At 40.6% G+C, this 24,473-nt stretch overlaps 1 protein-coding gene across 2 annotated transcripts in view; it reads left to right on the top strand.

The window, feature by feature from the left end:
- The window catches only part of IQGAP2 (IQ motif containing GTPase activating protein 2), a 298,358-nt gene that overhangs the window by 142,073 nt on the left and 131,812 nt on the right, over positions 1-24,473 (top strand). For both annotated transcript variants that reach the window (XM_047859837.1, XM_047859848.1), the window contains exons 3-5: positions 3,632-3,788; positions 14,264-14,341; positions 17,686-17,762. In XM_047859837.1, the coding sequence (XP_047715793.1) occupies positions 3,632-3,788; positions 14,264-14,341; positions 17,686-17,762 (312 nt within the window). The remainder of the gene's footprint in view (positions 1-3,631; positions 3,789-14,263; positions 14,342-17,685; positions 17,763-24,473) is intronic.

Genomic DNA, 24,473 nt, shown 5'->3' on the forward strand with positions numbered 1-24,473 from the left:
GAGGATTAAGTGATAATTCCCATGAAGTATTAAATACAGGTTCTAGCACAAAACAGTGTGTTAAATATGAGTTACCATTGATAATGGCATCATTTAACTTCCAAGGCAGCAAAAAGGAGATACCTCCATTGATGCCTAATGCTTCAAAAATCTTTGGCAGTGTCCTAGGAGATTTTATGATGCAGCTGTGATGCTTGGAAAAGTTTTTCTGACGCACTCAGAATCTGTCATCAAATCACAATTTGTCGGCTACCTACTGTGTGTAAACACATTGCCAGGCACAAAGGGATTGTCTATAAATACAGGAAGAAGAGATGGCTTTTGCTTTGAGTAGTTCATAATGTGATAAGCATTAGCAGTGGCTGCATTTTAAATAGGCTGTAGCTAACCCAACTTTTTGGTATCCTTAGTATTTGAAGCCAACTGCACATACATTCGAGTGTAGACGGAAATAAGTGCGGGGGTGCCTGGGTGCCTCAGACACTTAACATCCAACTCTTGGTTTAGGCTCAGGTCAAGATCACATAGATCATGGGATTAAGCCCCACATTGGGCTCTGCACTGACTACGTGGAGCCTGCTTGGGATTCTCTCTCTCCCTCTCTCCCTCCCTCCCTCTGCCCCTCCCCTGCTTATGCTCTTTCTCTCTCTCACGATAAATTTTTTTTAAGTGTGACTATCTTTTTTTTTTAACAAGCACAAGTCTAAAATACCGTATTTCACTTTTTATTTTAACTTCCTGCCCTTTGCTCCCTATTGTCAATTTAACCCCTTCCACAACCAGTTGTAAGGTTACCTCTCCCCCACTCCTGACACATATCCTCCAATCCCAGAATGGTGATAAAGCAACTATATATTGTGTGAAATGCAATTTCTTAAGTTTCCAAGCTAATTATTCAAAAACAGATTGTGTTTTTATATGAATTAGCATAATACCTTGATTTGTAATTTATGTCGCTTAGAAAATTGGCCTCACAGGGGCACTTGTTGTGATGAGCCCTGGGTGTTGTATGTAAGTGATGAATCACTGAACTCTACTTTGGAAACCAATGCTGCACTGTATGTTAACTAACTAAAATATAAATTAAAAGAAAGATTAGAAAATTGGCCTACTGTGGTTTTTAATTTGGCCAGATTTTTATTTAAAAAGCAACATTATCATCTATTGCTTAATTTTTTTAAAATTTCTCAACCTTGTGGTACTCTTACCTCCGTGATTTGAAGCAAGGCTCACATATACCCCATATCCCTTATATCCCTCATATGTGATATGTGAAAGTCAAGGTCTTCGTGTTGTTTTACCAGTTGCTTATTCTCTCAGTTTCACAGTCTCCCTAGGATCTTAGGTTGTGAGAAGAACCTCATCATCCCATCCTTCTAATTCCCTATCCCTTTAGCAGAGGAGAAAGCAGGCCCCTAGAGCTTAGGGGACATACTTGGGGTCAGACAGTGGTCATGGGCTGTGTCCCCCATGCAGAGAGCTCTCTTCACACCAGGCCCCGCCTGGTAATATTTTCCTTTCCTTTAACCTCCTTCTCTAAACTGTCACCAAGTCCTGTTACTGCTTTCTCAAAATGTCTGCTGGCTTTCCACCTTCCCATCTCTTCCCATCTAATCCAGTCCCTCAGTTCTTCCCAATGGGAAAGGCCTGACAGAGCGCTTTGTCTCCAGGCATCCATCATACAAGATGAATTTTCTCTAATTACCACTGTCAGCGTGTCACTCCTCAGCTGCGAAGCTGCCAGGAGCTCCCTGCTTCCTTTGGCCACAGATAACAACACTTCTCCTGTGCTAGATGCTCCAGAGCCTGGCTTGGTATATTCAGCCTCATTTCCTTTCTCTCCATGAGCCCCAGAAGCCCAAAGTCTTGTGTGGGTTTTCTCCATGACTCAGCCATGTTTCCTTTGTGCGTTTATCCTGTCTTGCTCCCCGGTTTCTAGCACTTCTCTGCCTTCCCAAATACTCTATTTTTCTAGGCCAGATCCAAGTCCCATCACCTTTTTAGCGCTCTCCCTCATTAGTCCAGTGATGAACTAATCACCCTCCTTTATTCCCAGCCTTAATTTTTTTTAATTTGTTTATTTTTAGAGAGAGAGAGGGACTGTGCACAGGTGTGCAAACATAAGCATGTGCACCAGTGGGGGAGGGGCAGAGGGAGAGAGAGAATCTCAAGCAGACTCCGTGCTGTCAGCACAGAGCTGGGGGAGGGGCTTGATCCCATGAACCATGAGATCATGACCTGAGCTGAAACCACGAGTCAGAGGCCTAACTGACTGAGCCACCCAGGCACCCCTCCCAGCCTTAATCTTAAGCACTAGCATGTAGCATCGGGCATAATAAACTTTCTTATATGATTCTGTGGTTTTTCCTTGGAATTGCATTGCCTTTTCAATTATACTCAATGCCCTTTAAAGGCATGTTTATGTTTATATTTGTTTATATTTTTATGTTGGTATTTTTCTCATATATTCTATGTTTTACAGTGCTTAATAAGCGGTCAGTAAATATCCATTGCTTATTAGGGGTTCTCGGAGCTTTTAAAAGATGTTGCCAACAAGCAGTTAAGATATTTTACAACATTCACTGCTTGGATCAGGATCATTTGTTAATATTGCAGAACAGTGTTCTCTTGTGCCAAATGTTGATAAGATCATCTGCGGATGTGTTAATGGTCTTTAGGCAGGGACCGGCCGTATAGGTACGGTACTCATACTAATAGTTTGTTTGTGGATCGATGGCAAAGGTGGGGGCTCCTTTGCTGAACACCTGCACGTCTACCTCTTGGATCTTACGGTAGGTTAGTAGTTACTTGAGAACAGATAGGAATAGGATTATCTTCATAAGTCTGGCAAATTCTCAACACACCAGCCTGAAATGTGAGCTGGCCCAGCCTCCTCTCCCACTGTGTCCTTGAGCCTGTAATGACCTCGGTGCTCTCTTTTCTACAGTACTGGCACAATGTCCTAAGATTTAATCTGATCTTTTTCTGAGATATTTTTTTCATAATTCAGTAAATACTGCATTTTCCTGCAAAAGTAAGAAAGTTGTAATAATTTCCTAGTATTGGAAAAAGGAACATATATTATTTGAAGAAAACTTTTTGAATTTTTGATGCCCCTTTCCACACCTTCTTACCTTCTCTGGTAGTCATTTCTGGACAACAGAGACAAGCTGCAGATTTTACCAGACCTTGGGCTATGCTTTCCCCAAGGCATCAGCCCTACAAAAATCTCCTCCACTTTGGGTTCATAAACCTGGAATTACATTTTCTTTCATGTCAGCAGACAAATTCCACCCGTACAAAATGGTTTGGCCATTTTACTCTTTGCCACAGAAGAAAATTGGCAGAGACTCAGACAAAGGTGAAGCTGACAAGCCCTGGCATGGAACTGAGTTCGGTGGCTCTGGGCTTTGAGTCCCCCTTGTTCATACTGTATTCTGAATCCTGGCCCACCCAGAAAGTTCTCTCTTCCCATCCCAGACAGCTAAAGATGTTTCAGATCGTGCTCCCTTTTTTAATGTTTCCAGCAGACGTACCGAGATGCTGTGTCTCTTCATCTACACAGACTTACCCAACTGGAGTCACTTGAAGGTTTTGTTTTTTGTTTTGTTTTTTTTTTTCATCCTTCTAGGTGGATGGAAGTCTGCTTAGTTGAAGAATTGCCACCAACCACTGAACTGGAAGAAGGGCTCCGGAATGGAGTTTACCTTGCAAAGTTAGCCAAGTTCTTTGCCCCAAAAATGGTATCAGAGAAAAAGATCTATGATGTGGAACAAACACGTTATAAGGTAACTGAGATCTAATTGGTTTTGGCTTCCATCTAAAAGTGAAAGTTCAGTATTTAATTTCCTTTCCCTGCGTTTACTCTGGGTGTTTGTACAAGGATTTTGTGGAATGGGGGGAGGGGATGTCCTTGGTGTTTGAAGCCTGTTAATAATGATTCCTGAGGCAGCAGCAGTTTTCAAAGCAGAGCATTTCTATTTTTGGGCTGAGACTGAGACACATCTGATGTGTGGGGCTTCCCAGACTCCCCGCCCCATTCTTCCTTCATGGAGGTCATTTTTATTAGTACCAGTAAATGTAAAAGTGAGGGCACTCTACCCTCTTTTTTCTGCCACCAACTCAGTTTATTAGCTCCCTTGTTCTCATCAAGGAGTAAAGTACCCAGCTGGGACTTGAACTTGTGGCCCCAAAGAGTTAGGGCCAATGTGATCCAATGAATAATAATTTTGAGTAGTCAAGTAGGAATTCTGTTCCATTTAATGCTTAAAACAAAATAAGACTAATTTTTTTATAGGCAACCAATTTTAATTATTTCATGGCTAATTTGGGAGTGTACACGGGGGAGAAGACAAAACCAAAATAAACAATAGTCTTAATTTTAAAAATGACATTTTAGAGACACATGTCTAAATATTTACAGACAGTGTGATATATTTAGGATTTGCTCCACAGTAATCAGGAGGAGGATGGAAAGAGATTCAAGACTGGCCGTAAGTTCATTATTGTTGAGGTTGAATGATGGGTACATAGGAGTTCATTAACTCTGTTTCATCAACATTATGTTTGACATTTTCCATTAAGAAATGAAGGAGAAAAAGGCAAACACCAACATGAATGATTCCTCCATTAAATGTGTCTTCAAAAAGGAGTTTTTAAGTGTGTGGTATTCTCTCCTGGAGTAAGTGATTTCTTGTGCACTGTGGGCCAGGATTTCCAAAGCTGCTTTGAAATGCGATTCTTTATTTTCTTAATCTCTTGTACAATTGACCCCTGACCAAAGAGGGTGTTAGGGATGCCCCTCCCAATGCAGTCAGAAATCCGAATATAACTTATGTGTGTATGTGTCATTTATTTTCAGAAAGTAACCTTAACCGACATTCTTAATTTACATCCTTCCAACTACAATCCTGCCTCTGTGGGAAAAAAGGGGATATGGGAACTGAAGAGGGATTGGGGAGATCTTCTTTAATCTTACAGGGGAAGGTGTCCATCTGCTTGGGTTGTCTGCTTATTCACTCGGTTGCGTTTGATTATCAGTTCCGATTCCGGGATTTGTTGGAAGAGGTGGAGCATTATAATCAGATGTGCCTTAAAATGCTTTTTCCTGAAAGAGAGCGAGCTGTTCAACTTTACAGAACCTCACCTTTTGACTCTGTTAATCAAAGACCATAATACTCTATATTGACATTACTTACAGAAAATTTAAATGAGTTTCTGCAAAGTGTCTAAGAAGGGATTTAGAAAACAGTACTCATTTAATTTTTCTATTTACCTTTGTCTCTCTGAAAACTTAACCAATAGCCTCCTGTTGACTAGAAACCTTTACCAGTAAGATAAGTTGATGAACACGTATTTTGTATGTCATGTGTATTATATACTGTATTCTTATAACAAAATAAGGTAGAGAAAAGAAAATGTTATCAAGAAAATCATAAGGAAGAGAAAATATATTTATAGTACTGTACATTTATTGATAAAAAATCTGCATATAAGTGGGACCCATGCAGTTCGAACCTGTGTTGTTCAAGGGTCAACCCTATTTAGATCTTTGTATTGTTTTTTGTGTTTTTTTTTTTAGCTGCAGATTTTCTAGTATCTTTAAAAGTTCCTTGTCAGGGTGCCTGGGTGGCGCAGTCGGTTAAGCGTCCGACTTCAGCCAGGTCACGATCTCGCGGTCTGTGAGTTCGAGCCCCGCGTCGGGCTCTGGGCTGATGGCTCAGAGCCTGGAGCCTGTTTCCGATTCTGTGTCTCCCTCTCTCTCTGCCCCTCCCCCGTTCATGCTCTGTCTCTCTCTGTCCCAAAAATAAATAAACGTTGAAAAAAAAAAATTAAAAAAAAAAAAGTTCCTGGTCTTAAAATTGCAGGGACAACACTTAGTTGAAAATGGAATGCTTTCCCATTAATTGAATGATTCACACTACCGTTCAGTTGTTATTGAAACAAGATTTATTTTTTAAAAGTGTATATTTAGGGAAAAAATAGTTGCGAATAAAGAGGAGGCAAACTATAAAAGACTCTTAAATACAGAGAACAAACTGAGGACTGATGGGTGTGGGGGCCTTGGGGTGCAGGGAAAATGGGTGATGGGCATTGAGGAGGGCCCTTGGGATGAGCACTGGGTGTTGTTTGTAAGCGATGAATCATGGGAATCCACTCCTGAAGCCAAGAATACCCTGTATACCCTGTATGTTAGCTAACCTGGCAATAAATTATAATAGACAGATACATAGATACATAGATAGATAAAATATGTGTATTTAATTCAGAGCAAATGTTTGAGTTACTATTTGGGCTAACCATAGAGAAGAGGAATTGAGAAATCTTCTGCATTTGTTTTCATATTCTAGTCTAAAAGATAACTGAGCAGAAGTTTCTGCCTTGGATAATGTTAGGAAAAAAAATGTTTGTGTTTGTTAAAGTACTTTTGACTTTATCAAGTCATGTGTTTTACCCCAGCCTTTAACTTATTATGCTAGCCTTTCACAAGACTTTACTGAATCATTGATTTAGTCAGGCAAAGTTACTGTTTTTTAATTTTGAAAAATACTTATTTTAGTTCCAAAAAGAACAGAAAAAAAATATTTGTATCCCCACACAACAAAATTAACGTTTGTCCACATTTTGCAGCACGATTTGTCTTTTTCTTCATTGCTTCTAGAAGGATTATTACCAAGCCCTAGGCCTATTTCTACTAACAGTTGTGTAGATTTGATGACAGAGTTAAAGGGTAGTAGGTTGGGCTTGGCTCTAGCCTGTCCTGAAAGGGAATTGTGGGTATTTTGTTTTGACATTGGGAGTGGTGAGAATCAGGCCAGCAAGATCTTACTTGGAGCCTCAGAACAGAGGCTGGGCTAATTCGTTTCTCCTCTTGGCACACCATACACCTTTGAATACAACTGTGGACCCTCTCAAGGCAACTCATACAGGTGCTATTTCCTCCTGGCATCAGAGAGCCTACTATTGGAATGGATAGCACTTCTCTTTGGGACAGGGAAAGTACTTCCAGTCTCTTGTTACAAAATGAAATACCTGTGGAGCACAGGCAGGTGATGACATTCCTGAACAAAACCTTAAGAGAGATGGAAGTATTGTGTTTGCAACTCCTGCCCATCGGGCCCTGGAAAACAGATACACAGAAGAAGGGATGATACTAGGAGAGGGGCAGAGAGAAGGGAAATAGCATGGGGGGGGGGGGGGGGAGCAGGTTAGTGCCAGCTATGATGTGGGGAAAAAAGTACAGGACCAGTGGAGACGACCCTTCTGTTGATTCACTGGAGAAAGGAGGCTTTTTTTTTTCCTTTTTCTTTTTTAGTTTTTTTTTTAATGTTTGTTTATTTTTGAGAGAGAGAGCACAAGCCGGGCAGGGGGCAGGAAGAGAGGGAGACACAGGGTCCGAAGCAGGCTCTGCACTATCAGCACAGAGTCTGATGCAGAGCTCGAATCTATGAACCGTGAGAACATAACCTGAGCCGAAGTCAGACGCTTAACCAACTGAGTCACCCAGGTGCTCCCCCACCTTTTCCCCCCTTTTATTAAATCTCTGAGAAGGCCTAATGTCTTTGAAAAGAAACTTCTAGTGATTTACCACATAATCATAAAACGTTAAGGCCATTTCCTTCATTTCACAAAATTGAAAGGAGTCAGATATTCGTGAACAGGAGACTTAACTTCCTGTTCTTGGGTTCTGTAGGACTAAAGCCCTTGGCAAGGAGCACCCAGCCATGGGACTGAGACACAAGGGAACTCAGGTTAACACAGGCCCACCCCTTTGATAAGCCTTCTGGAAACCATGAGTTCAGTGAGTGTGGGCTCTCACTGCAGCGTCTGCTTAGACTGCAGCCATAAAATACGACCTGCCCATTAGGCGCTGTGTCTCGAGGCACAGGCTCTGTCCCTGAACTCTGAAGGCCTCAGTTTGGGCAATGATGGCTCTGAGTTGAGCCGATCAGAACTCTCATTGCCATCCCATCCTCTTTGTTCGCCAGCTTATGTACAACCCTGGCCCCTCATTAAGATTACAAAGGTGACCTAGGTAGTAGAGTTAAACCTTCTAATGATGAGTGCCCTTTCCCTGGCCACCCCTACCTCTGACTCCAGGTCGCAGTAATGTGACCATGCCGTGTGTGCTATGACCCCTGACACTGTCTCTCTTCGATGCAGCATGGTGTACCTTAATGATGAACTTTATCGTGAAGGCAGGGACCATGTATGTTGTCCGTGCAGTGTCCTCAGTGAACAGAGTAGACTGTAGCCCGTAGTAGGATAGTAGGTGCAAGGGAAAGAGCTGTTTAGTAAAAAGAAAAGAAAAGAAAAGAAAAGAAAAGAAAAGAAAAGAGAAAGTAGTTTCAAATAAGCCTAAGGACCCCATTCCTTCTGTGCTTTGATACTGGAGGTGCTTGGAGTCTGATACTCTTCCGTCAAGTATGATGCTCAGACTTCCGGTAGGGTCACTTGATGCCTGTGTGTAAAAATGTGGGCTCCTGGGCCCACCAGAGACTACTGAGTCAGTCAGGGTCTCTTGGCCAGGGACCCAGGAAGCTACACGCTTAATAATTATCCCAGGTGATGCTTATGTACTACCTAGCTTTGAGAACCACTGCTCCAATGGTAGACAAACAATATAACACATTTTAATGAAGTTACAGGGAAAGAAGATAAAGTACTATGATAGAAACACATACGGGGTAGAACTTATTTATCTGTACGGTGCTTACAATACCTGCTTGTACCAGGAACTGTTCTGGGCACACGAGGCAGCGTGGTGAGCAAGGCAGACATGATTTCATGGCACTTAGGCTTGAGGAGACAAGTTATAAGCGAGTACACAATTGTGAGTTGTGATGAGTATATGAAGGAAGGAATTAAAGCCACTGTTGTTGACAGGTAGCCACAGACAGAAGATGAACTTCTCTGAAGAGATGTTTATTTACTCTAAGGCAGGAAAAATGAGAGGAAAATCATCCATGTGCAGCTTTAAGGGTGGGGAGTGGGGAGTACAGTCCAGAGATGAAGGAACCTGTTTTTGAGAGACTCGAGGAAGAAAAGAACTTAGACAAATGGAGTGGCTGAAAGGCTGCGGTGAGGGACAGTGGTGAAAAATGACACCAGGATGGAGGCAGAGACAGATCACACAGCCAGGCTGGAAGATCTGTGATTTCATCCTAAGTTACTACAGAGGAAGCCATTGAAATGTTAAACAGAGACATCATGGCTTTAAAAAGATGAGTCTGGCAGCGCCTGGGTGGCTCAGTTGACTAAACATCCGACTTTGGCTCAGGTTATGATCTCACAGTTCGTGGGTTCGAGTCCCATGTCCGGCTCTGTGCTGACAGCTCGGAGCTGGAGCCTGCTTTAGAATTCTCTCTCTCTCTCTCTCTCTCTCTCTCTCTCTCTCTCTCTCTCTGCCCCTCCCTTGCTCGCTTGCTTGCTTGCTCCCTGTCTCTGTCTGTCTCTCTCTCAAAAATAAACATTAAAAAAAAGATGAGTCTGCTGCCATGTGGAGAAGAAATGGGAGGATGAGGGTGAGGCAGTCCGATGAGGGGATAATTCAGCCCAAGTGACTGGTAATAGTGGCCTGCACAGACGAGAATTAAATGGATGCAAGAGGGAAAACAACCTGCAAACGTGGTAGAAATGGGTAGAGGGCAGTGAAGAGAGGATGTCTGGGTGGCCGGCCAGTGGGATGTGACCAAGGAGAGAGCGCCAGTTCTAAAGGGGTAGGACGGCGAAGAGGCCAAGGCTTCCATGTTGGGCGCTTTAAAGATCAGTGGGTGTTCCCAAGGTGGCTAGGATGGACGAGAGAAAGAGGAGGGGAGAGAGATGGGCATTCCTTGAGCTTGATGAGGTTCAAGGACAGAAAACAATATCTGTTCAAATACAGCACTGATAGCTGTAGACTTATAATAGATGTTGACTACTGAAGTGAGCCTTAGGTAGGAAATGCATATACAGTGGTTAGTAGTAGTAAGCTGTAGAAATCAGAGTACTTCAGAGACTGGCTTCATCACTAACTTTGCCTCTGTGAGTCTTGGTTTCCTCAGCTTTAAAGTGGTATTACTAATAATAGTCTGAACCTTTGTACAGATACTGTAAGGAAAATAATGTGATCATCCATGCAAAGTACTTGTTACAGTGCCTGACAGAGAGTTCCTTCTCCATAAAATAAGCAAATCAAAATAATTATTGGCTTTTAAGCAATCTCTTTGTTCTAAAGTGCTTTGATTTTCTTGTGTAAGAAGTTACCATCCAAAGAAGACTTAAATAATTCCTCATCTATTCCATTTAAGCTAGAATAACCTTATTTGCTGGTGACATAGGTCAGCAGTAGAAAATCAGCATTTACTTTCTGATCCAGTATCTGGAAGAAATTAGGTGGATGGACACTAACAATCCTTTCCTAAATAGGACTATAGACCTGTCACCTAGTCTGATAGAAATATGTAGAATTGGTGAAAGAAGGGAGACAGGTGAAAGTGGTTATAATGGACTAAGATTATGTTGAGCCTAGGGGTGCCTGGGTGGCTCAATCAGTTAAGTGTCCGACTTCAGCTCAGGTCATGATCTCACAGTTGTGGGTTCAAGCCCCGTGTCGGGCTCTGCACTGGACGGCTCAGAGCCTGGAGCTTGCTTGGGATTCTGTGTCTCTCTCTTCTCTGTGCCTCTCCCTGGCTCACACCCTGTCTCTCTCTTTCTCTCTCTCTGAAAAATAAATTTAAAACATTTAAAAAAATTTATTTAAAGAGTATTTTGAGCCTAAGTGTGTAGAAGACCATTTTTGTTCTAACTGAAGTAAATATAGTAACTTGAAGATGTTAATGCATGTTACTCACTGAACTTTGCTTCTTAAATATGTACCCATAGGATTCTGAAGTCAGCATTCTTCAGATGTTTAAAATGGATAAAGGATTTGAGATCTGCCGTTTTATTTACTGTAGAAATAGGATCAAGATAAGCACGCTTTCGTTCAGTGCCCCTTACATGAAGCACTAAACCTTTTTCTGATCTTAAGGTGAATAAAAGTTTTGAGTCTAGTCTTAGAGCGTATAATAACTATAATAAACTGGTATTTATTGCCTTTTTGGTGTACTTCACAACTAACTGCTTTATGCATATTCTCATTTAATCTCCTCTGCTCAAAGAAGCATACTATACCCATCTTATGGCTGAGGAATCAAGGTTCAAAGAGATTTGTAACTTTCCTGAGGTTACCTAGCTAGTAAGACCACTAAATGGATGGGGGTGTCTGTTTCATGGTTTGGATTGTTGAAGCCCACCCAGGTGAAGACCCCCTCCCCCCTGAAACCAAGTTTCAAACAAGGGGCAAATAAAATTAAGTTTATTTAACTTGGGACAAGGAAAAAAAATGCATACCTATGGGACTATGAGGAGGATAAAGTAGAGGCTTCGTGTAGATTTGGGCTTGTATTGGTGATGCTAACACGGATTTAGCGAAGCAAGGACCAGTTACCTTTGAGGTGTTGTCAGGAAGCAGGATCAGTTTGGTGTTTTGGTAATTTTTATGTAGGAGGTGAAAGATGGAATGAAGACTTACATTGTCATCCATCAAAACAGTCGTTCCATCTTAGTTGGAATAGTGGGACATTGAGTTAATTTGTGGTGCCTAGGGCCCTCTTCTCTGTCTTTTTTGTTGTTGTTAGAGGGTGAAAGCGAGTGGGGGAGAGTGGGAGAAAACAGAGAGAATCTCAGGCAGGCTCCACATTTCTTTTTTTTTTTTTTTTTTTTTAAATTTTTTTTTTTCAACGTTTATTTATTTTTGGGACAGAGAGAGACAGAGCATGAACGGGGGAGGGGCAGAGAGAGAGGGAGACACAGAGTCGGAAACAGGCTCCAGGCTCTGAGCCATCAGCCCAGAGCCCGACACGGGGCTCGAACTCCCGGACCGCGAGATCGTGACCTGGCTGAAGTCGGACGCTTAACCGACTGCGCCACCCAGGCGCCCCAGGCTCCACATTTCATGCCGGGCCCAACACGGAACTTGCTCCCATGACCCTGGGATCATGACCTTGAACCGAAATCAAGAATCAGATGCCCAACCAACTGAGCCACCCAGATGCCCCTCTCTTCTCTATCTTGATGTGATGATTGTGGATTTTTCCCATCTCCTCCCTCCATGGTCAGAGTGGCTGTGTCTGACAACTGTTTGTATTCTGCAAAAGTTGTTTGTGCTAAGTCACCCTCAGACTCTACCACCTGACCCTTCACCCTCTAGACTCCCTCTCTCTCCCCGTCCTCCTCCCTCTTTCCCTCTCACCCCTCTTCCCTCTCCCTTTGCCTCTCCTGCCTCTAGTGATGTCATAGTAAGTGCTGATTTTTTCCATCTAGAGAATAATCCCACCATCATGAGTTCCTATGCTCTAACATTGGGGAATGTTAGCAAAAGGAAGATTTTCAGACTAAGGGAGACTTCATCTTGAATCTCATTTCAACACACTTAATTTGATCTTAGGCAAAATAGTTCATCTTTTTGGTCCAGGTTTCCTCATCTCTAAAAACTGGGAAATGATAATTGCCTTGCAGAGTGTTTTGAAAATTAGAGATAATTTTATTTTTTTTATTTTTTATTTTTTTATTCTCAAGTTAGTTGACATACAGTATAGTCTGGGCTTCAGGAGTAGAACTCAGTGATTCATGGAAAATTAGAGATAATTTTCATACAGTGCTTGGCACACCAGAGTCCAATCTCTGGCCACACAGAGTCCAATATGGCCACTATTAAAAAGGCATAAACATTTATCAAATGTTAATTTCACTTAGGCTTTGTAAAGTCTAACAGCAACAAAAATACTTTCTGATATATAAATTATTTGACTGTAGAAAGTCACAGAAGATGGGAAGAGCCAGGCTTTATGAATGTGATGATCGGCTGTTGAATATTACATGATGAAATTTGCTGTAATTACAGTTATTAAAATGTAAAATAAAATACATAACATTATGCTACTCATTTAGCTAATTAAAAACACAAGGTAGTGTTAAAGCTCCCAACATTTCATTACCTGATAAAACTTCATTAGATACAGGCAAGGATACCATAGTTATAGACTGGGCAGAAAAAAAATAAAATGGTGGCTGATGAAGATTGTAAAGAAAAACGGAAGACCTAGAAAGCCTATTCTCATTGTGTGGGTAGAAAAAGTTCTTGTAAAACATTTCCACTGAAGGTTTACTTCTTACACAAGGCAAAGGTTAGGATTAACTTATAGGAGGAATACAGGTGCCTGGGTGCCTCAGTCATTTAAGTGTCCAACTCTCAATTTCAGCTCAGGTCATGATCTCACGTTTTGTGAGATCGAGCCTGTGTCAGGCTCTGGGCTGATAGCATGGAGCCTGCTTGGGATTCTCTCTCTCACTTTCTGTCTCTACCCCTCCCCTGCCCATGCTGTCTCTCCCTTTCTCAAATAAATAAACCTTTTTAAATAAGTGTAGGAGAAAGAGGGGCACCTGGGTGGCTCAGATGGTTGGGCATCTGACTTCGGCGCAGGTCATGATCTCGCAGTTCACAAGTTCAAGCCCCGCGTTAGGCTCTGTGCTGCCAGCTCAGAGCCTGGAGCTTGCTTCAGATTCGGTGTCTTCCTCTCTCTCTGCCCCTCCCCTGCTCATGTTCTCTCTCTCTCTCTCTCTCTCTCTCTCTCTCTCTCTCTCTCTCTCAGAAATAAATAAACATTTTTAAAAATTTTTAAATAATTATAGGAGGAAGAGATACTACAGTATACCTCTGAATTGTGGGATAGTTTTTGTTTTCATCTTTGTATTCTTGTGTGTTTTCCAGGTTTTCTACAGAAATCATATTTATGATTGGAAAAAATATTTTGCTGAAACCAGAAACCAGGAAAAAAGACATTTAATCCTCTAAAAATCTCGTTTTTCTTAAAGTTGCTAGTTTTTTCAGCTGTGGTTGGCAAAATCTTGACACCGTGTGTGTGTATGTGTGCGTGCATGCTTGTGCACACGTGTCTCATAAAACATCCTTAGGCATGTGCTAGACATTAAATGGTCTTTGAGATTCTAGTTCAGAGTTACCTCAAATATGTGAATCGTGGAAATTGGAATGGTCTATTATAAACAGTGTTGCTGAGATAGCCTCGTCTCCTTTATTGTGTCTCCAGTTACTTTATGATTTAATAACTCTATTTTAGGAGAAATACAATTGGAAAACATCCTGCTAATGAAATAAAGTTGTTACAAATGACTCACTTTTGACGTGGTCCCTTCTTCTCCTCTCTCCCCATCCTTGCATTAGAAATCCGGCCTCCATTTTCGACACACAGATAATACAGTCCAGTGGTTACGAGCAATGGAGTCTATTGGTCTACCCAAGGTAAGCCTGAAGTGGGAAGCCAAAAGGGGTCATTGCAAACTCCTCATTATGAAAAAGGACTTGGTATACTGGGGTATGTTAATGGAGCAGATGGCCTTATTGCCTCAGGCATGACAAATGTGAGGACTAAACAGGAATATGGAAAGGCCTATACAAAGTAATCTATGACAAGAACTCAGAATTAAGTGTGTATACAACTTGAGAGCAGCTAGGTGTAACTGTGTATAAATGAAACAAGGTCAGAACAAGCTTTACAGGTAGATAGTTGATTTAAAATAGTCACCTCCTTTTTTGTGTTGCCATATGTACTTTATATAATGTATTATCTTAGTCTAGATTGTATCTCTCTAAATTATCGCGATAAAGGTATTTTTAGAAAGTATTGTTATAAATCATATTCTCACTTTAAATGTTAAAAGCTACTGGGTTACAGCCCTGACTCTTGAAATAGCTGTCCCAAATAAAATTCTGCAAATATTCAGAGCTTCTTAGATTGAAAGAGCAGGTGCCCTTAAGCCTGAGAGACAAATAGACAAGTAGAGGAAATGAGGAAATAATTACATTTGTTAGAAATTGTTGAGTTATTTCTTGAACTTGTTATTTTGAAATAATTATAGAACCACAGGAAGTTGCAAAAATAGTACATCTGTGTATATCCTTTGTTCAGCTTCCCCCATTGGTGACATCTAGTAACAATAGTAAGATAATAAATTCACATTGGTTAACTAGGCTACAGACTTTACTTCTTTTTCACCATTTTTAGATGCATTCAGGTGTGAGTGTGTTTCCATACTGTTTTCTTCCATGAATGTATTTGTGTGGCTACCACAATTAAGATACAGATACCATGGAGGAGTGGGACTTGTCATTTCATTTCCCTAGCTCTGTCCCCTGGCAACCACTCATCTGTTCTCCATTTCTATAGTTTGGTCATTTTAAGAATGTTAAAAATGGAGTCGTAAGTAGGTAATCTTTGGAGATCAACTTTTTCAGTAAGCACAATGCCCTCCGGATCCATCAGGTTTTTGTATGTGTCGATAGTACAACCCTTTCTGTTGATTATTCTGTATAGCTGTTTTAAAGAAATGGTATAGGAGTGGTCCCACTTGAAGGTAAGGAGACATGTTACTGATGTAAGACCTGTGTTGTTTTTGTTATTATTATTTGTCAAGGTTTAAATTCAAAACACGCACCACAACAAAAACAAGAGATTCCTTAATGCAAATTATGAATGCCTATTTTCAATATATCTGTGCTCATAACTGTTTTAGTTCAGCATATTTTATCTCAGAATAGTCAATATTGATGGATTCTTTGATTTTTAATCAAATTACTTTCCCTTCTCCTAAAATGCTGTTCCCTTCTGGGCACCAGTTAGAATTCAGAACTCATAGTTCTAGATTGTCATTTAGCATGTACTAACTGGGTAGGTAAACAGATTAATAAAGAAATTCAAATCGGATTTTTGGTATGAGACACCGTTATTTAAGTTAGGATAATTTTGTTAGGTTTCATAGATTAGATTTAAACCTTTTCCAATTGTGTGTGTTAGACCAGGTTCTCCTTAATTTTAAGCCAAATAAGAGTTCCATGTAGCAGATTCTGTTTTAACACTGATTTTTATGAAGTGATTACATACTCTCATTGCAAGTATGAGAGTCCAATAGTGTATTGGCTGATGTATTTGACTCCTATTAATGCCTTCACTTAACAATACTGAGTGCCTCCTCTCTGCTCAGCACCGTGCTACGTGCTGGGGATACAGTAATGAATAAAATGTTCTGGTGAGCTAAATAAATTGATCCCATCTTACTGTCAAAAGAAGACCAATTCATAAAGGTTTTCTAAAAGAGCTGAAACAGTATTTATATAAATATGTATTTCTATGTAGAAGATATAAAGAAATGTAAAAGGTTGTTTAAAGGAAAGGGAATGGGGAGTTGTGATGATCTTCTTTTTCCGTAGTGGAACTTTCAACCTGGTCACGTTCTTCGGAATGGGGAATCCTCTTCTGGCTAACGCTTGAAAAGCAAATGTGTTAAAGGAAAGTTGAAAAGACCTTTGAAATTTCCTAGGCTACAGCCATTGCTCGAAGCCCTGAGTGGCTATACATTTGTGGCCAAGGAAACTTTGCTTCTTTAATTTCTCAGCTTTTTTCAGTGTCTCATAGAAAGCTGCACTTGAATGTCTACTGCTACCATATGATACATGATTTAATTTTAGTTTTTATGTCACCTTTTCTAAAATATTTACTGAAAGCCAGCAGTGCTAGTATGCTTATCTTAATCTTAGAAGCCTCCAGCCTAATTATCCATTTTTTGGTGCTTAGGAACAGAGAAGTTTGATGCCCTATTGTGAAATCTGTTCCTTATCAAGCTTTTCGTTTCAAGCTTAAAAGTAGTGTAAACGTGTATTAAAAGCCTCAGTGTTCAAACTTAACGATTCAGTACTTCCATATTTAGGTGTGTATCCAAAAGAAGTAATCAGGCGTTCAGCAAATTCAGGGATGTTCATTGCAGTGACTTTTAATAGGGACAAATTGGGAGCCAAAAAAAAGTTCAGCCATGGAGAACTGGCTAAATTGTTGTTCAGAAAGATGAAAGGTTCATACACATCCATTAAAAGGAATGTTCTTACAAAATGGATGGAAAATGGTCAAGCTCTACTAAGTGTGTCAAAATAGGCTAATAGTATTACAGTTTTGTTTTCACATGCATACATAAACATAAAAAATCAGAGAAACATACTAAAAGTCCCATACCGAAGAATATATACCAAAATGCTAATAGTAGTAACAATCTGGAAAGTGGGATTATAGCTAATGTTTCTTTCACACTTGATAATACTCTCCAGGTTCTATCCGGTAAAATATATTCCTTCAAGAAGAAAAAAATATCAGTGTGTATTGTGTGTGTGCATATTTGTTTACACAACTGTGTAGCTAGGTTTTTAGTGTTATAATAAAATGCTGTAAGATGGATACCCTTCTTAGGCTGGGTACCTCTGGTCCCTCACCAGAATGACTCTGCTACAGAAAGCAGAGTCTGAATCAGCCCATTCCTCGTGGACTGAAGCTGCCCACCTAGCCCTGTGGGCGCAGCCTTCTTGGAGTGGCCACCTGAGAACCCCTCACTCTCCTGAGCCCACTAGGGGGCGTACTGTCAGATGGGAGACCAGGTGGAGCGCTGGGTTTGCCTGTAGAGTGAGAGGAACCAACATTTGAGAGGTTCCTCTAAATTTAAGTAAATACAGTACAGCGAGGACAATCAAAGCATCATCTGAGAGATTTAAAATAACTATGAAAAGCAAAACATAATGAACACATTGTTTCTTTTATTTTCCAGATATTTTATCCAGAAACAACAGATGTTTATGACCGGAAAAACATACCAAGAATGATATATTGCATTCATGCATTGAGGTGAGGAAAAAATACAGCTAGAAGTCTAGGAAGTAGATTTAAATGGAACTGGGATTTCTATTTTAAAAGAGGGATCTTATTTAAGTAAAATAATCTGAAGAATTTTTTAATTGGATTGAGTTGTGAATTTGGCACAAAAAATTTTATTTTTTTTTGTAAGTTTACTTATTTATTTTGAGAGAGAGAGAGACAATGCCATTGGGGGAAGGTCAGAGATAGAGGAGACAGAATCCCAAGCAGGCTCCCCACTGCCAGCACAGAGCCTAGTGTGGGGCTCAAACTCACCAACTGAGATTATGACCTGAGCTGAAACCAAGAGTTAGACACTTAACCCACTGAGCCACCCAGGTGCCCCAGCACAAAATATTTTAAATTGGCACAAAAATACAGTCCTTGAACTTGAAAAATACTTTTTCTAATTTTTAAAATCTAATCCAAAATAGAAAACCAGAAAATGAATTAAAGACCTATAAGTATACTGAGAAAATTTAAGTTGAAACTTCTAGGGAATCTCATAATATGTTACCACATTCTTGAGTTATGGTCTACTTTACAAATATAGCCAAAATACATCAAATGAGCAGCTTTAATGGTCATTACAATTTTGGTACTCTTAAATTATCATTTAGCTTCGATTCTTACCATAGGCTGGTAAAGTCCAATATAAAGATAGTTTCTTTTGACCTTTGCTCAATAGAACTTGCACCATAAGGATAAAGAAGCAGCATAGGAGTTGATACAAATTCATCAAATCAAGATACATTCATTATTTTAAAGCAATTGTTTTACCTTATTTTTGGAATTGCTTAAATTCTGCTAGCTCACAGATCATTTTTTATCTTACTGGCCTGGAAGAAATGTTATCTTTAGATGGTAACAAAGACGATTCTAAAAACCCACTTTGTGGCTGTTGTCTTGCATACACACAGGTAATGGCTGGAAGACTTCATGTCTAATTAAATTTTAAATTTCTTTTAGAACATCTGCCTTGTGTTTCTATCACTACAAGTCATTTTCCTGGCAGAGTCTTCTGCATAGAAGTTTATATTAACTTCTTCCTGGCTCTTTTCCTCTCCAAAGGAAAAGGTTTCTACAATAAGTCATTGCACTGCTGGCCTACTAGAAAAGAATTTTGATTATGTCATATAATTTGACTTTTCCCCCCTGATCAGTACTTGCAAGATTTCTTTGGAAGATGACAGCTGCCACAAATATAGACCAAATGTTAGGTGCCTTTTCCGTAATTTCTTTTTATTCTTGTAATTTAGAATCAGGGGTGGAAAGGGGCGCCTGGGTGGCGCAGTCGGTTAAGCGTCCGACTTCAGCCAGGTCACGATCTCGCGGTCTGTGAGTTCGAGCCCCGCGTCGGGCTCTGGGCTGATGGCTCAGAGCCTGGAGCCTGTTTCCGATTCTGTGTCTCCCTCTCTCTCTGCCCTTCCCCCGTTCATGCTCTGTCTCTCTCTGTCCCAAAAGTAAATAAACGTTGAAAAAAAAAAAATTAAAAAAAAAAAGAATCAGGGGTGGAAAAAACAATTCTCTGCCTGCCTCCTCATGTGTGGCTAGTATATCATTATGCCAGCCGTGTTTCTAAAAGCTTTCTGTGCACAAATGCTTATTGTGAGGAATATTTTCAGATGTGTTGCCCAACATTCCTTGTCAAATATTTTTCATAGTTTAGAATGATTTTGTGACCTATGAAAGCTAGCTACCATTAGTTAATGTCATTATCATATCCACGCATCATAGTGCTAATCTCCAAATCTGTGGCATGCTCTTGGAGTATCTTGGACAAATTTAAATTGATTTCTTGAGGTGGACCCCTGGGGTGTTAATGTTAAGCTGCTTATGAAGAAATGGTGTGCTAAGTTCCTTCCTAGTGATGTCACTGTTCTTCCACAGAAATTATGTAGAACTGCCCTGAGATTTACGAATGTGTTTGTGATAGTTTTAACAGTGGCTTCAACAGCTTGGTAAATAAAGAAGAGGCACCTTCTTATTCTTGCCATTTGTATGCAGATGTTGGTATAGTTTCTCGGATTATTTTCTCATTCAGGCAGTTACTTATCATGGAAGTCTCCATTACTGTTATTCATTCTCAGCAGATTCCTAATAAGCCTGTCAATCACCAGATCTGATCTTAAATAGGATCTTTAATGTTTGCCCAATAAATAGCATTCCCTGGGAGAATGCTATTCACTTTTCTCTGTCATAAACTTACTGTACGGCTACTTCCTGGCATATATCCAAAGTTGTTTTCTTTCCTTTTTTTTTTCTTGTTTTTTTATTTTTTAGTCTACAGTTTTTTCAAATGCTCAACTAACTGAGCCACCCAGGCACCCCTAGTCTACTGTTTTTTATCAAAACATTTTTTCTCATTGGTTTAGGGTACGGTCACTCAAATGAGGCCAATATTCTGCTCTGTTGGGCAAGACGCGTTTGGAAACCAGGTGGCAGAGCTCTTGAATAAGTACAATGGGTTTGCTCTCACTAGATAATTAGAAGTGATGCTGGAAATGAACAAATACATATCCAGCCATTATATATATCCTGGCTGGGGATACAGCAACATTTCTAGTGTACTGAATCGTCATTACTGGACAGGAAATTAGGCAGGTCAGAGGTTCTGAGTATATAGATCAGGAGCCAGGTGGAAAGATCCCCTGGGTACCCAGGCACTACCATCCCGCTGCCTCAGCCCATTGGGCCTGGTGTGATCTGCAAAGTTCTCTCTCAGCCCTGCCGACTTGTCTTTTGTTTCCTGTCTTCTTGATGTGGGTTTAAACTGCATTAAGATCCTCTGGGGTTTTGCCTTTGCTTCCTGTTTGTGTCTGCTTTCCTCTTTTCCTGCCTGGTCCTCACCTTTTTACTCATATTTCTGACCCGGGTCTTGCTTGCTGCAGCTCATTGCTCCCTTTGTCTGCTTGGTGTCATCAAGCTGACAGGACACTGAATGACAGCACAGCAGCCCCAGAGGAAATCCTCACCTCCGTGATAGGTGACCTCATTCTTTTTTCAAAGAAATGTTTGTTACCTTTTTTCTTATTTAAAATAGAAAATTTAAATTCTCATCTTGGGAACAGTCGGAAAACTCAGAAAAAAATATCAAAGGAAAACTAGCTTTAAGTACCCATTATCAGGGCGTCAGGGTGAATCAGTTGGTTGAGTATCTGACTCTTGATTTCGGCTCAGGTCATGATCTCACGGTTCGTGGGTGTGAGCCCCGTATGGGGCTCTGTACGGACAGGGTGGAGCCTGCTTGGGATTCTCTTTCCCTCTCTCTCTCTCTCTCTCTCTCTCTCTCTCTCTCTCTGCCCCTCCCCTACTCACTCAGTCTCTCAAAATAAATACATAAGCTTAGAAAAAAAACAGAGTACCCGTTATCACACCACCAAGTAAAAAACAGTTTGTGACTCTCTTGGCATAATTGCACTTCAAATGTATACATGGCGTATTTTCCCTTTGTGGCTTCACTAGGAATGTATGAAAGTCTACAATGAAAAGAAACCAGTTTAAGAAGTGAGAGCCTTGCTAACAAGTTACTGCTAATGATTTTTTAACCATATGGGCTTTTATGCAGGGAGAAGAACACTTTTTACCTGTTGTTTATTGCTCAACTTATTAAACAACTGTTAAATGTGTAAACACTGGTTATAAAATTGAATTACTTTAAAAATTTTAGTAGAACTGATTTTTGGAATATGTCAAGTGACTTGAAGTGCAGATGAAAAACCCAGGTACATTATTACAGACTTACCCCACTTAAACCTATTCTGAAAGATCTACATGGTAAGTTTCCCTAGTGTAATTATTTATACACTAGTTTTGACTCATCCTAGGACTATTATACATTGATCCATAGCCTGAGTTGACATAATTTTAAGGGCACCAGAAGTAAAAGAACACCTTCAAACGTCCCCAGGTTACAGATATGATTTTGATCAGTCACTTGTCGGGCAGCACATGGTACCAATTGGCTTCTTCCCCCGAGGTGAGTCAGACCCTGCCTACCAGGCATCAGGATAAACCTGACTGGTGAAATCAGTCTAACCTTTTAAATTTTCAGTATCAAGCTGAAATTTTTTTCATTTTCAGGTAGGTTTTTATTTTCAATCTGGTCCCCACCACTATCCCATCCCCCCTTACCCAGAAATGATTTACCACCTAAGTCTCACTTGGCCATGTTACATAACCCATTGTCCTGTCATAATGATGTATTGGCCAGATCTGTTAACATTATTAGAAGCTTATGTATGCCTTTGGAATATTTTCTTGAAATTAGTTGGGCATTCTAGAAGTTTCTCACCCATGAGATGAAGGGTTGACTCTACCTAATGTTCTTTGGGCCATTTGGCTAATTTATCATCTCAGATCATGTTTCTGGATCTTCTCTCTGCTTAACGATTGTGTGACTGTCACTGTCAGGCCCTCTTTTCACTCACTGTTATTGTCACAAACTGTGTTCTTCAGTCATTTCTTATCGTGGGTCACTTTCTTGGTTTTCTACCACACTCTGGCTTAGAGTTCTTGGTTTCTCTTCTTGCGGTGTAAATATAATGTAAATAATGTAAAAACAAGTACATATCTCTACCCTGTAGACAGATGTAGAAAAAAACAAAGCACCTGTATTTTAATAACACTTCCCACCTTGCTGAAATCAATGCACATAATTATGCATGTCTTACTTTATCAATTTGTATCGCAATTTGCTTTCGTACAATTTGTACCATTCTTTTTTGATTGTTGTTTTGAACTCCTGGCCTTTCACAGACTTAACTAGGTTAGTATCTTAATTTTTTTTAAGTTTATTTATTTATTTTGAGAGAGAGAATGCAAGTGGGGGAGGAGCATAGAGACAAGGAATCCCAAGCAGGCTTCATGCTGTCAGCACAAAGCCCAACGCAGTGCTCAAACCCACAAATCATAAGATTATGACCTGAGCCGACATCAGATGCTTAACTGACTGAGCCACCCAGGCGCCCCTATAGGTTCTATTTTGATGGACCAGACTGATTTCACCTTGGTCAGTGGAAACTCTTTGTGGCCAGCCCCTTTATCCTTGTAGCCCTGCCCCTGATATTTTTGGAAATATCCTTGCTTTGTGGTTACAACAGGATGTTCCAGTGCTATCATGATTATTTCTGCTCTATGACCTGAAATCAACTACCCTCCAAGGAATCCCTTGCAAGCCATCTGTTCATAATGATTTTTCTCATTTGATAGATTAGGGTTCTGGATTCTGCTTTTCTTACTGTATAAAGTTTCCTGGGCCATTAAGACCCTGACAACAATAAGCTAAAGAAAGATCTGCCCACCTCCCCTCTATGTCATGATTAATGCTCCTGCTGTGATGATGTCATGACTGTCCCAGCAGTCATGTTTTCACATGCAGTGATGATGCCAAAGCAGCACACATTTGTGAGAATGGCTGTGGCGACCCCGCTTCTGATGAAGCAGTTGTCCCGAGTGTCCTGAGCGCTTAGTGAAGTAGGGCTCTTCTGCAGCCTTTCCACAGCCCGGCGGCTGCCTTGCTTACCAGGTTGATGTTGTGTCTGGTCCTCAGGGGTTAACGTAGAACTTTGCCTGTCTTATACTCTATACCTGAAGGACCCTTGACCTTTAAAAAAAAAAAAAACAGTTGATGGCTTATACCAGACCAATTGCGTATCTGACAGACAACATGCTTGCATTTATCAATAGGCTTCCTAGAAATTGTTCCTTAACCCAAAGGGCGGGCTCTAATTCTGTGTTCTCAGAAGGGATGTGCGAAGATGGCAGTATGTGGGATGAAGATGAGGACGGTTACACCTCACGTAGCTTTCAGATCACTTCTTGTTCAGAATTCTCCCCCCACACTTTCCCCCTCCTATCCTGAATTAGTATCATGGCTCTGCCTTTTTGTCCTGCTAAACTCTAAACTCTTTGAGGCCGTGAATCATGCCAATCATGCCGTCACCTAACACAGCACATAAACACCACTGATCCCAAATTTACGTCTCTGGCGTACATATTTTTAACTTTTTAGTTCGGTTAACTGAACTGATTTCCCTATGGTAAGGCTGCCTCAGGATCTTTTTTATTTTTAATTGAATATTAAAACACTGGATTTTGACAGGGTACTGGCAGTGATGTATGTGACAAAGATGGGAAAATAATTGGGTTCTGTAGAAAAAAAATGATTTCAAACATGGAGCCAGTGAGGGAAAAATAGTAAAAGATTCTTAGTGTTGAAAATGGGGAAACTTGGGGCGCCTGGGTGGCGCAGTCGGTTAAGTGTCCGACTTCAGCCAGGTCACGATCTCGCGGTCTGGGAGTTCGAGCCCCGCGTCAGGCTCTGGGCTGATGGCTCAGGGCCTGGAGCCTGTTTCCGACTCTGTGTCTCCCTCTCTCTCTGCCCCTCCCCCGTTCATGCTCTGTTTCTCTCTGTCCTAAAAAAAATAAATAAAACGTTGAAAAAAAAAAAAAGAAAATGGGGAAACTGATGTGATGAGTTATTAATGTGTTGTTATTAGGTTGCTTATTATTCATTTGTTAATAAAGGACACACTTATTTAACAAGGATCATAGTGATAATAAAACAAATAATTTTATGCCCGGCACTTAAAAAAAATTTTTTTTAACATTTATTCAGTTTGAGAGACAGAGATTGAGTGTGAGCAGGGGAGGGGCACAGAGATGGGGAGACGCAGAATCCGAAGCAGACTCCAGGCTCTG

This window comes from Prionailurus viverrinus, chromosome A1 (genome assembly GCF_022837055.1).
Source record: "Prionailurus viverrinus isolate Anna chromosome A1, UM_Priviv_1.0, whole genome shotgun sequence".
In the NCBI taxonomy this organism is placed as follows: Eukaryota; Metazoa; Chordata; class Mammalia; order Carnivora; family Felidae; genus Prionailurus; species Prionailurus viverrinus.